Source organism: Liolophura sinensis, chromosome 8 (genome assembly GCF_032854445.1).
Source record: "Liolophura sinensis isolate JHLJ2023 chromosome 8, CUHK_Ljap_v2, whole genome shotgun sequence".
Taxonomy (NCBI): Eukaryota; Metazoa; Mollusca; class Polyplacophora; order Chitonida; family Chitonidae; genus Liolophura; species Liolophura sinensis.
In genome coordinates, this window is record NC_088302.1 from 6,018,033 (window position 1) to 6,030,448 (window position 12,416).

The following is a 12,416-nucleotide window of genomic DNA, read 5'->3' on the forward strand; positions in this document are numbered from 1 at the left end:
GTTCTGTGGTCAGTAACTAGGGAGCAAAAATGGCTGATGGAGGGGCAACTTTGTCTGCTGCCAAATATATCTATGGGCATATCTCCACAGCATCTTGGCAACCTGAATGGAGCCTGATTTATCATCATTTCCTTAGCTTCACTGAATATGCAGTGTAGCTGATGTGCTACCAATTGATCGTTCACCCCCCACCCCCTCACTCCCATTCTCAACCACCACCCAGCCACCCTCATCACATACCCACACATGCACACCACTGCCTGTCTGATCTACTTGTGTACACATGCACATAGATGGAACAAGTCAGGTACACCTGGTTCACATCCAACTCTGGCAGGAAATGATCCTGGGATAAAATGGTCCACATGCTCATCCAGATAACTCTGCTGTTTGAACTCCAGTCCTCCAAGACAAATAAAATGGGTCATCTGGAATCAAGGAGCTAATGGGTGGATTGTTGGAATAGTTAGCCTGGCTGCTATCAAGGTTCTTGGAAGATTCAAATGGACTGAGTTTGTGCATGGCTGCATGTACATGTACATATAGGTGTAATGGTGATATTCTGCACTTTGGGTCTGGTTACCTGACCTCTCCACTCCAGACACTGTAGGCCTGGTTTCCTCATCTACATGTTAGGCTTTTCTACCTCAGCATCTTCTGCACTGTAGGTTTGGTTCCCTTGTCTGCACTTAGGGCCTTATGTGAATTGGGCACTTCAAATGCAGATTGAGCTGTATATTGCTATTAAAGGCAGAGGTACAAATAATATACACTGAATATTTTGACCATGAAACTGTTCCATAAACACACTGTAATTAAGGTTGAACAAAAAAACACACATACTGTAACACATATGTGTGAGAATTTAGGTATACTTACATTCAGAAGAGGTATTCTTTGCATACAGTATTGGGCACTTCAAATGCAGATTGAGCTGTATTGGGGGGATTAGATGGGGGTCAGATCAGGGTTGGGGTACACTTGGGTGAGCCTCAACCTGACCAGAGTGACCAGACTGGTTGACCAGACAAGGTCAGTTTCTGACCAGAGTCAGTTTACACAGGAGCTCTACTGTTGATAGAGCCCCTGCAGTATAATAAAACCATAAATTCAGGGACCCCACACAGGAAATGGGGGACAATCATCACAGAGCTTACAGCTGGCACTCTATATGCCCCACATCTCAGTTGGAACATACCCTGTGGTGCAAAATTCTGAACTTGATATAATGCTTATGTATTTTTAAACATATAAATAATACTTGCTCAATCAATTCTTCTAACCATTTTAAATATATAATGACTATAAAGCTGTATATTTTAAAGATGTAATCCAAGAAGAGTGCCCACCTTGTAGCATTATATTTTAACCAACTTAACCAAAGAGCATATGTGGATGAATATAAGCATGCATCTCTGCCCAAATTCATTGAATACATAGCACCTGAAATGGTTTTCAGAAAGTCATATGATGAAGAAGTAATGTGGTACTGAATGCAGGAAGTCCGAATCCTGCATGTGTGTGATATCATCACCTTGTTGAGTCATTGTGATGATTACCCATGCAAACTAACTAAACAGGCAGTGCAGATATATCTGATTTACCTGTGGAGAGGAAATGTTACCTGTACCAGGTGTGCCGTGTATTGTATCAACAGTTATCTTAGACACAGTAGCTGATAAATAGTGACACGTTGAAAGATACAGAGATGTCTGGGGGAACCTTGACATGTGCTAGATTTGTGCTGTTTGGTTTGGTTGCTGCATGTTAAGCTCCAAAACCAAAACTTTATTGAAGTGGTATATTAAACTATTGTCAAAGTCGTATTTATACATGTAGGGGCTTATTTGGCAGCTGTGACACAGATACAGTTTAACTTTGGCTGTTCAAATTAGTGATTATATTATAATCCCATAGTTTTTAACCTTCTTTACTAAACATCACAAACAGAAAAGACCTTTCTAAAGTGAAATTATGCACATTAAAAGCTTTTAAAAGTTTGAGCAGAAGGAGGCATTTTTGCTGAAAATTGGCTGAAAGTGGCTGATAATTTAGCCTAGATGATTATATGAAAATTCTGAAGTAGAAAGGTCTCCTTGGCTGAAAATCAGAAGGAAATGACATGTAAGTACATCTTATTTGGATCTTGAATTATGTGGAAGTTACGTTGTAAGCAAGGTTATATGTACATGTACAGTATTGTTATGGAGATTTTCACTGTACACAGCATTGGAAAATTGTGTAACATTATCATTATATGACTGACTGACTTTATGCTTCATTATAACTAAAACGTTAATTAATATTTCGCAGAATAGAATAAGGGTTCTTTGTTGGTTGAAGACATCAGCATCTGGCGCCCTCAATAAACAATGATGTCATTTTTAAAAGGCAAATAATTCATGATCGTGACGACAGTGAAGCTTCAGTCTCAATTTGATACACTAATGTTCTGAATTAAACTTTCAAATGATTTATTGTTCTTGTTTGATTAATTGAGTTTGGGGATTTTTTGTCAGCAATTGTTAATATGTGACTACATGTAGGTGACATACAAATGTATAGAAATGCATATTAATGTATGTGTAGTCTTGTCAAATAATTATTCCTGGTTATGCAATAAAGACTTGATGTCATTTGGTCACACTCAGGCATGGCATACTGTTACATGCAGTTATTTTGTGATTTGAAGGTGTTTGCATTTTTAGAGGCAAATAAAACATTAAAGAAGCCTGTAAGATGTCAGATACATGTATGTTACAAACAAACCTCACTGCACATTTACAAGATTAAATCTCGGAATCAGAGGAGACATGTAGCTTAGTCATGGGGGGAATATTAGGTCAGATACGGGATCAGAAAATCACCTTTTACAGACACACACTAGGCGCAAGTGTACGTGTACATTATAGGTTATTTCACACTACATGTACATGTATGGCATGTTTGTTATTACATGACAGGCTATATATATACATGTATATAGACCATTTACCCAGGCTTCAGGTCATACTCTGTATCTAGTTCTGTCAACCCGTAAACCTGACTGTCACCATATAGGTGAACAGTTGCAGTGTGTTAAACATTACAAATCGAATAAGTAAATGAATACATGTAATATTCTATATGACTTAGTAGACAATTACATGGCTGACAGTTAAGCTCGCAGTACATAGAGCATTTCCTCTACGGCACTTCAGTATGTTCATAATAAAATCAAATATTGGTATTTATTATTAGATCAATTGTTGATTTTTGTCATGCTCTGAATGCTTGCTGTCTACGACAAGGAGCAGGCTTATTGGCAGGGGAGAGGAGATATAGGGGAATGAGACAATCCCTGTACAAGTTTGATAAAATCACACCACCTTAACTGGTAGATAAACCTGTAGAAGTTGGAGTTGAATAATGATCTAGTGCTTGTGAACATGCTGAAGAAAATATTCCTAAATGATCATAAAGTTTGTACACAAAAGTGCATTTTTAGAGGCAAATAGATGTCACAAAATATTTTTGCTGCTCCAGTAGAATATCACCCCATGTTCCAAGCAGACCAAGCAAACACCCTTCTAAAATCAATAGAACTCTCAGAATCAGGAAAAATTGGCAAGTTAATGATGGACAAAATTCATGGCCATGTAGGATAAGTTTATCCTTCAGTCAGTGAGGGCCTGGAAAATGGTACTTGTGTATAGAGGAAACTATGTACGGAAGATTCAGGTGACCATAGAATAATGTGTAGTAACTGAAGCATGTCACAACACCAGACTACAACATTGTTTTATGTAAGCCATATACAGGCAGTGATTCATGAAGGAGGTTGCCTGGGAGTCGCCAGGTTACATGGCTGGGTATGGACACATGTTATCATGTTAGCAAGTTGTAAAGTAGCTTGTACGTGTAAGTACTACTTAGGCACAACCATTAAAAAAAAAAAAGAAATAAAAAAGGGTATGAAAGGAGAAGATTAATGAAGAAGTTTACGTCCGCTTTGCCCAGAAGCTAAAAATGAGCTGTGATTTATGGAAATGTTATGTAAATGAGGGGTGCTATTATGGGGTGTTGATGGGACATGGGGTGTATCTGACAGGCTGCTGGCATGACATTGTGAGCTCACATCCAGTGACAAGACATTATTACATCAAGTTATTTCTTAAAACAACTCTTGTCCAGGAGTTTAAAAAAAAAAAAGGAAAATATCACTGCAACATGACATACATGTACATATATGTACTTGTGTAAACAAGAAATCTATGGTTTGTTTTTCAGTTGAATGTCAAGGTTCAGGACAACAACGACAATGCTCCTGTATTCTCCCAGACATTGTACATAGGTCAGGTTTCAGAAAGTGCAGAGGTCGGCACCAGTGTCCTTGAGGTCACGGCTACTGACCTTGACAAGGACAACAAGCTACTGTACACAATCCATGGTGCTGCGAATCGTGTCAGCATGGAAATGTTCCAAATTAACTCGCTAACAGGTATTAAAGGATACTGACTAAAAGTGTAATAAATATAAAATGTTCAGCATTCTTGGAGAGTGAAAATATATGTAAATTCAAAGTAATTTGTGATGTTAAAATGCAGTGAACATGGTACATGTCCAAAAGAAGTAAATGAAAAGTCTTTTCTCGACAATTAGGAACACTTAAAACTCCCTTGTCTTTAAATTACCTTTATTTATTTAATTCAAACTCTTCTATAATTAAAGTAAAATTGCATACAGACACTTCCCAATTTGAAGTATGCAATGCAGATGTTGCACAGTCGTTGACCCATTGTTTTATGTACCACAGGTCAAATCTCTGTGAAGGAACCACTGGACCATGAGGCACTGAATAAACACCAGCTAGTCATCATGGCCAGAGACAAGGGAGTTAAGCCATACCGGAGCTTTGCAAAAGTTGTCATCAATGTACAGGATCACAATGACCATGCTCCTGAGTTCCTCTCTGGCAGGTTTGAAGGGCGAGTGTTTGAGACAGCTGCCATTGGGACGTCTGTCGTCCAGGTGATGGCGTTCGACAGAGACAAGGGAGATAATGCAGAGATCCAGTACTCCATCGTGTCTGGTAAGAGTGCTTCCGTTTATCTCGTGCTGGTGATAAGAAATGCCTCTTTAATGGACAAGGACTGTATTGTTGCTTTGAAACTGGTAGAATTGTAAAGTTACTGACAGAGTACTCTGATTTTTGAAACGGTGGTCTTGTGGGAATATTGCAACTATAGTTTCAGGACAAAGTTATTTCAGGTAGCATGATTGAATTGTTTGTTCCCCAAAATGAATATTTAGTTTTGCGTCTTTTAATGGAATATGGAGTGGGAGCAATTCTAACAGTCCCAATGGTTTATCGTGTTAAATACAGTAGTTGATAAACACGTATCACACGCACTGTGTTCTTTATGATATCCTTTTAGTACATTTGTAACTTCTACTGGGTGACTTTCTTCTTCCTCTTTCCGTACCTCAGCTGTTTAATCTGTGTACAGATTCAGCCTTTCTCTAAGTAGCAGATCTCGACTATGATACATCCATTTGTACATGTCTTGTTCAGGACTTTATTGTCCATTCTTTGGGTTCTGTTGGATTTTTATTTTGATTTGGCACAGTGTATGAGGATATGTAATGAATGATCTGAAGATACCAAATGTATTAAACGAGAGTTGTAGTTTTCATTTGTCCCGAGCCTCTGGCCAGAAACAAATGAAAACTACTACTTGAGTTTAATAAATTTGATATAGAGGGTCACAAATTTCATATCCTATTTATCCCATAAATGCCTTATTGTAAATTTATAGTGGAAAAAATCCTTACGACTTAAGCCGATCTAAATCTAAGCACGTAGTGATATCACAGATATAGGTCAGGTGAAGCGGCTTCAGTAAGTGACAAATACATGGCGCAGTATAGTACAGTACAGACAAAATTTATTGACATTTTTTTGGGACTTCATTTACATTGTTTTCGACTCTTTTGTACCATAGATGGCAAAAGTTTGCTTTATACAATATATCGTTCAATACTGTAATATTTATAGCAAGTATATTACAATTTACTACAGAAAGAATTACTGTCTAAAAATAGACAAATTCCACGTGCACTGAGTACACGCCGTGCAACTTTCAAAAAACAACTGACAGTTTGATTTAACAAAGATTGAACAAGCGAAACAGTGTACAAAGTTCTTACGGCTAACTGGAATTTAGTCATCAGCTAGTGCTCTTGTGAAGATTTGGATGACGATTCACAAACACATCGTCGTTTGGGTGCTCCATGATTGTAATGAACATGCACATGAAAGACCACCCAATACGGGACCGCCAAATATTGGCATCATTTAAGAATTTGAAGAAGTGGCTATCACAGTGGACTAACTGGAACTAGACATCACATGGCTATCTAGAATTTATTTGGGAAAGGTGGCGTGGAGATGAAAAAGTTGTAAAAAACAAAAAAAAGTAGTGCCTGTACAGCCTAGTTGTATCTTTTGATTGGTCGATTTGATGAATGAAAAGATACACAGACCAATCAAAATATCAGAATTTACATTACATATGGTATGTAATATCATATGTAATCATATGTGGTGCATATCAAAACGATATGTCATGCCTTTATTATATGGAAAAATGGACATTTATGGGAGAAATATAATGTATTTGGCCGCTTTTTTGCACCAGTGCTTTTTACCATGGCAGTAATTACACATTTCATATTTCTGACACTAAGTTGGTGCATTCATATTATTTTCTGGTGTTTATTTGGCTCATAAGTTCACCATGGTGGTTTTCCTTTCCACGGTTCACAGTGTTACCAAGTTTCATACACATAATCCTGACCTACAACACTGACATCACTTTGGTTTGCAAATTTGCTGTATTGTTATTGCTTCTTTGATTTGTACTTATACTTCTTGAAACAAATTTCATGTACATGCAGTTATTTCCACCTGTGTGATTCTAAGTTTTCTGGCAGCAGATGCTTCCACAGTGCTGTGGTATATGCTCTTTTTGCTTAACACCATCTATATCACATGTTTACCTCATTCATCAACCATTGACTTGAATTTCTGTTGAACTCATTAATCCCAGCACATGAGGTTTTCTCATTATCTACCCCTTCATCTGTAATGGTTGAGGCATTGGGAGTTTGTTACCTGGAAAGGTTAAAAGGGTTGTCTCCAGACATGGTGTTATTTTCTATCTCATATGACACATCAGATTAACAGTATCCTGTACCTGTCCCATGACTAAGTTACTGGTTGTTTTTATGTTTTGTCTAATGGTAAGGTACATGTATATCAACTACATTTGTACATGTACTATACATCCATACCATTCTGTCACACAAACCTCCTTTCTCATTTTAATAATTTAAATTTTTTTTTTTTTAGTATTCCATTTCTTTTATTCACACCTGAATTCTCTGCAGTACTTGTATCCTGAGTTGTTGGAATCGCTAAAAACCATCTTTGGACTCTTACATGTATATATTTCTCTGAAATGCTTGGACTCAAGTCTCATGTGCCATTTTCTTCTTTAGTTCTGTTATATTTCTGAAATACCTTACGTTGTTATGCCTATAATCATTGACTGAAAGAAGTATTACCTTCAGACTATTTCCAATAGTGCTTTTGTGCGTATGAATGCAGTTTGTGCCATGAATAACCATTTTTATTTGTTTATTGCTTTGTTTCACCACTAACAGCATTTTATCAGAATACATGTACCTTTTCCATAGCTTTTCTATCTCTGGTACTGAAGATTGCAGCTAGATTAACCCTAGACTGATCTAAATGCCCCTACTGATTTCAGCCTTAGAACCAATCCCCTGCTCTATTTGGCGCTGTCAGGGGCCGTCCTGGGCAGGTAGTAGCCAATCACCATCATATCACTGTCTTGATACACCTGTCACCTGTGTTAACTGCACATGGCTTGTTCTAACCTCTGCTGTTGTTGTTGTAGTCCTTTTATCCTTTCCCTTGATGTCTATAGTGTCAATTATATATGAATTATATCGTGTTTTCTCTTTAGGTTCCTCAGAGATGTTTTAAGGTTAATTATAAGATGGTCTTAACATCGACACGCTTTAGATGGTGTTTCACTGGTTAAGATCAATATTTAATATTTTTCTCATTCAAACTTGATTCACCATGCAGCCATATATATTTCTCTAACTTGCTTGTTGGATTCTTATCTGGTTTAATTGGCTTTAAGTCTTGTTGGCCTGGTTGTTTTTTTCTTTAGCAAATTATGGCTCAGATTTGATCACGTTTTTACACTAAATTTTGGTCAGGGTTTAACCAGATGGTATACCAGGGTTCACCTTAGCTTTATGGGACAGATCCCATTAATACCACGGGCAACTAAGTCTCTTGAATTTTTTTTTTTTTTTCAAAGTATTTTTATTATTTGTAATTTTTCCCACAGAATCAATATTATAGATGTTATGATTTGGAATATACATGTATACATCATGGCTTGGTGCACACACAAGAGCTAATGTAACTTGTGCTCACTGTAATGTGCCAGTAGTACATGTATCTACGATCAGTCCTAAAACCTCAGTACTAGCGTTAGTCAAAATGCTGATTACTGCTCACTTTGTGGAAGGGGTCACTATAGGCAGCTTGATTTGTAACCAGTATCTCTTGTATACCATCTGTATAGGGTACACATGGCTTAGCCAAAATACTGGTGTTAAATAAAGAATGCAGAGTGGGGAAAAACATTCTTGGGGCTCTTTTAAATAACAAATGTAATTCACAAATTAATCAAGAGACAAAACTTAATTTTGTTGTCCAAGGTTATACATTTGCATGTCTAGGCATTAGTTTGAAAGTCATTTTGCTCTTCTGCTTGATTTTTTTAACATTTTAATGTTTTGTGGTAGAAAATGTAAGCTTGTAGAATTTAATATATTCAGTGTATAGGATGTGATTTGCATTTGTTTCTTGGTAGACAGAAGAGGTGGTGTTGAATAAGGGACAATGATGTATGTTGTACTGTCTGTACCTCAGATGACTGTCCAACTTTCTACATGTTGTCATCTGATGGCTAGCTGGACAATTAAAGTTCATTCCGTATTTCATCTTGGATATCCTAGAACATTCTGTAGATGTAGATACAGTTGTAGCCAAGCTTGTTTATTGTACATGTGTAACCAAGTCTGTAATGTGTTCTCCTGACCACCCATATGTTTGTGTGATTTGTACTGACGGTATCGTGTGGTAGATTGTATTTAGTAGTGTTCTGACATTTCTGTTTTGTCTGTATAATATTACCACATGGCATGGCCTGTTCAGAGAAGGCGGCTGTTTGTAGCAATGGCACACTGAATTTTGTCTGCTTGAAAAGCGTCAATTTTGAAAGGGATTAGAACCTTGTCACAGAAGTCTTTTGAAGTTCTGCAGGCCTTAAGCTGTCTATTGAAGGTAGCTAGGGATCTTTTAGAAATATCCTGGGAGCCAACGGCTGACTGTGTCTCTCCTGCTTATGTCACTTTGAAGATACATTTGAGCAACATCTAATGGTTGCAATGCGTTATATGAAGGCTTGAAATTTGAGCTAAGTTTAAACATAGTGCCTTGCTATTAAGTAAGATTCTGTTGGTAGGTTCTGTACATGCGTTGATTAAAGCTTCAGAGTGACAGAGGGGAACAAAGTACAGTTGCGCTGCTATAACATCTCTCAACAAAACTCCAAAGATTAAAAATGCATGAAGTGAAATCCCACACTTCACGCGTGAGAAATCCCACACTCCTAGAAAGTATGACGTATGCAATTCTAACCACTAAACGTCCAGTTTTGTACATATTCATGGAGTGCCTTTTAATGCTCTTGCTCACATAGATTGCTGTGTGTGTACGCGTCTGTGAAGTAATGTACTGAAGTGTTTTTTTCACAATCTAAACAGGGAAATAATAGGAAAGCTTCGTTTGAAATTAACTAATTCAACAGCTTCAGAATCGGGTATAAACAACTATTACCATTAATTATAAAACAAGATCTTGAATATCATCATCTTTGTGCAAGTGTTGCTGAATTTACATGTGATACTTGTAATCAGATGTTGCATACTCCGTGTGAACATCAGTTGCTTGTAATTAGCACGTTGCAGTAAGCTTCCACTGGCTTAGCTACGCTGATGCAAATTAGATCATCTGCTTTTAACAATAACACTGTTGTGTACATGTATGTTAAAATCTCTATGGCGATGAATATGTATACCTTTTGATTTTTTTGCACACACTCTATAGATGTGAAATGTTTCTTTGGCAAAGTTTTAAAGTTTTATGGTTTTCTTCAACTATAGTATTCCTTTTGTTTATTTCAGGTAATGTAGGAAATGCTTTTGGCATTGATGAGAAGTTGGGTACCATAACAGTGTCTGAAGAGCTGGATCGCAATGAACAGTCCTCTTACCTGTTGGTTGTTAAAGCCACTGACAAAGGTGAACCTTCCATGAGTAGTACAGCAAGAGTGAAGATTTTTGTCACCATTTCGAATAATGCTCCACCGAAGTTCCGCTACACAGAGTACACATCTGAGCTGGAGGAAAATTCCGCCCCCGGAGAGGCCATAGTCACAGTTAATGCCGAGAGCTGCTCATCTGTTGTCTATGAGATCATCCACGGGGATGACAATTCCACCTTCTCTATCAACCCCAATTCTGGCATCCTCTCCAACAGAATCAGTTTTGACTACGAAAAGGATCAGTTCTTCAACTTGACTGTACAAGGAACCAATATGGTGGGAGCAACTGCAACAACGTATGTTCTTGTCCATATTGTAGACATGAATGACAATAGACCAGAATTTCTTAAGCCAGTCTATGTAGGAAATATCACAGAATGTACAGCTGCTGGTTCAGTTGTTCTTGACAGTGATTTGGGTCCTTTGGTGATCCAGGCAAGGGATAAAGACTTCGGCAGAAACGGTCTCTTGGTGTATGAGATCATGGGAGTGGAAGCCAAGAAATACTTCTCAATTGACTCTAGTACAGGTGCCATTAAAACAGCAGCACTTCTTAACCACGAGGAATTTACTGTCATTGAGTTTGAGGTGAAGGTCAGTGACACGGGAAAGCCACAGTTGACCACAGAAGAACCTGCACGGGTGGTCATCTACATTGAGGACATCAACGATTCCCCGCCAGAATTTTCCTCTCCTGTGTACAATGCGACCGTTTTGTTACCAACCTACAAAGACGTTCACTTCTTGACTCTGGAAGCCACTGATCCAGACACGGACGTGCAGAGCAACTTGGTCTTCCAGATTTCTGATGGGAATGATGAAGGCCATTTTGGAATCAACAACAGTAGCGGTGCTTTGTTTGTCATAGATGAACAGAATATGAGTGAGAGCTACTCTTTAGCCGTCACAGTCAGCGATGGAGAGTTTACAGGAAAAGCTCTCGTGAACATTACTGTCAAGAAAACTGAAAACAGTGGGCTAGAATTCACAGAGGACACCATATCTGTAGACGTGATGGAAAACGTGACAGGTGTCAAAAACCTGGCGGTCATTCAGGTCAAAGGTCATGTCATGAACGAGCACCTCACCTTCTCCATACTGAACCCGAGCAAGCTGTTTAAGATCGGACCGACGTCTGGTGTGTTACAGACAACTGGACACCTGTTTGACAGAGAGACACGAGATAGGTACAGCCTGGTGGTAGAAGTCCGTGATGCGCGCCCAGAGCCCAGACTAGCTCACATCGTCGTCAGCGTCACTGTACTGGATAAGAATGACAACGCTCCTATGTTTGTTAACCAGCCATACTACTCAATACTGTCAGTGGAGTCTGGAAGAGGAGAAACTGTGCTACAGGTTTGTAAAGTGGTTTGAGAGAGAAATCTGTGGTGCCATGTTTACGTTGATTACTATGTTTAATACAGGTGTATTGGAATAATACACTAGCGCTTTGTTTTGTCCCAGAATAGTTGAATTTCAAGTTCATTTCATACAAAGGTAAAAAGTGAAAAAACTCAATGCAGTATTTTCAGTGTGGCCCCTAAGGCCCTTAAAAGTTTGGTATTTTATCTCATTTAATTTTTAGTTTGTGATAAAAAATCTGGTGAAAAATGATTGTAGTGTTAGATGGAGTTTTTGAGGGTTTTTTGCTGATGCCTTTGAGCATGTTACATGAGATGCAGTGTAAATCCTCTGTGTTTGTGTACAGGTACTGGCTATTGACAAGGACCTTGGGGAGAATGGAGCAGTGACGTACAGACTGGTGGATGGGGCGGAGGGCAAGTTCACCATCCACCGCAGTACAGGGGAGATCTACCTGTCAGAGTTACTGACCACGGTCCAGGAGAACACACAGTTTGATTTGCTGGTCGAGGCCATGGACAGAGGTGAAATCAGTCAATCCAACCCAACTGGGACGTGATTAAACTTTGTTGATTGACT

At 38.4% G+C, this 12,416-nt stretch overlaps 1 protein-coding gene across 6 annotated transcripts in view; it reads left to right on the plus strand.

Annotated features, from left to right (window-relative positions):
* The window catches only part of LOC135474042 (protocadherin Fat 1-like), a 138,359-nt gene that overhangs the window by 91,216 nt on the left and 34,727 nt on the right, over nt 1-12,416 (plus strand). For all 6 annotated transcript variants that reach the window (XM_064754028.1, XM_064754027.1, XM_064754026.1 and 3 more), the window contains exons 8-11: nt 4,270-4,480; nt 4,796-5,071; nt 10,336-11,831; nt 12,184-12,361. In XM_064754028.1, coding sequence (XP_064610098.1) covers nt 4,270-4,480; nt 4,796-5,071; nt 10,336-11,831; nt 12,184-12,361 — 2,161 coding nt within the window. The remainder of the gene's footprint in view (nt 1-4,269; nt 4,481-4,795; nt 5,072-10,335; nt 11,832-12,183; nt 12,362-12,416) is intronic.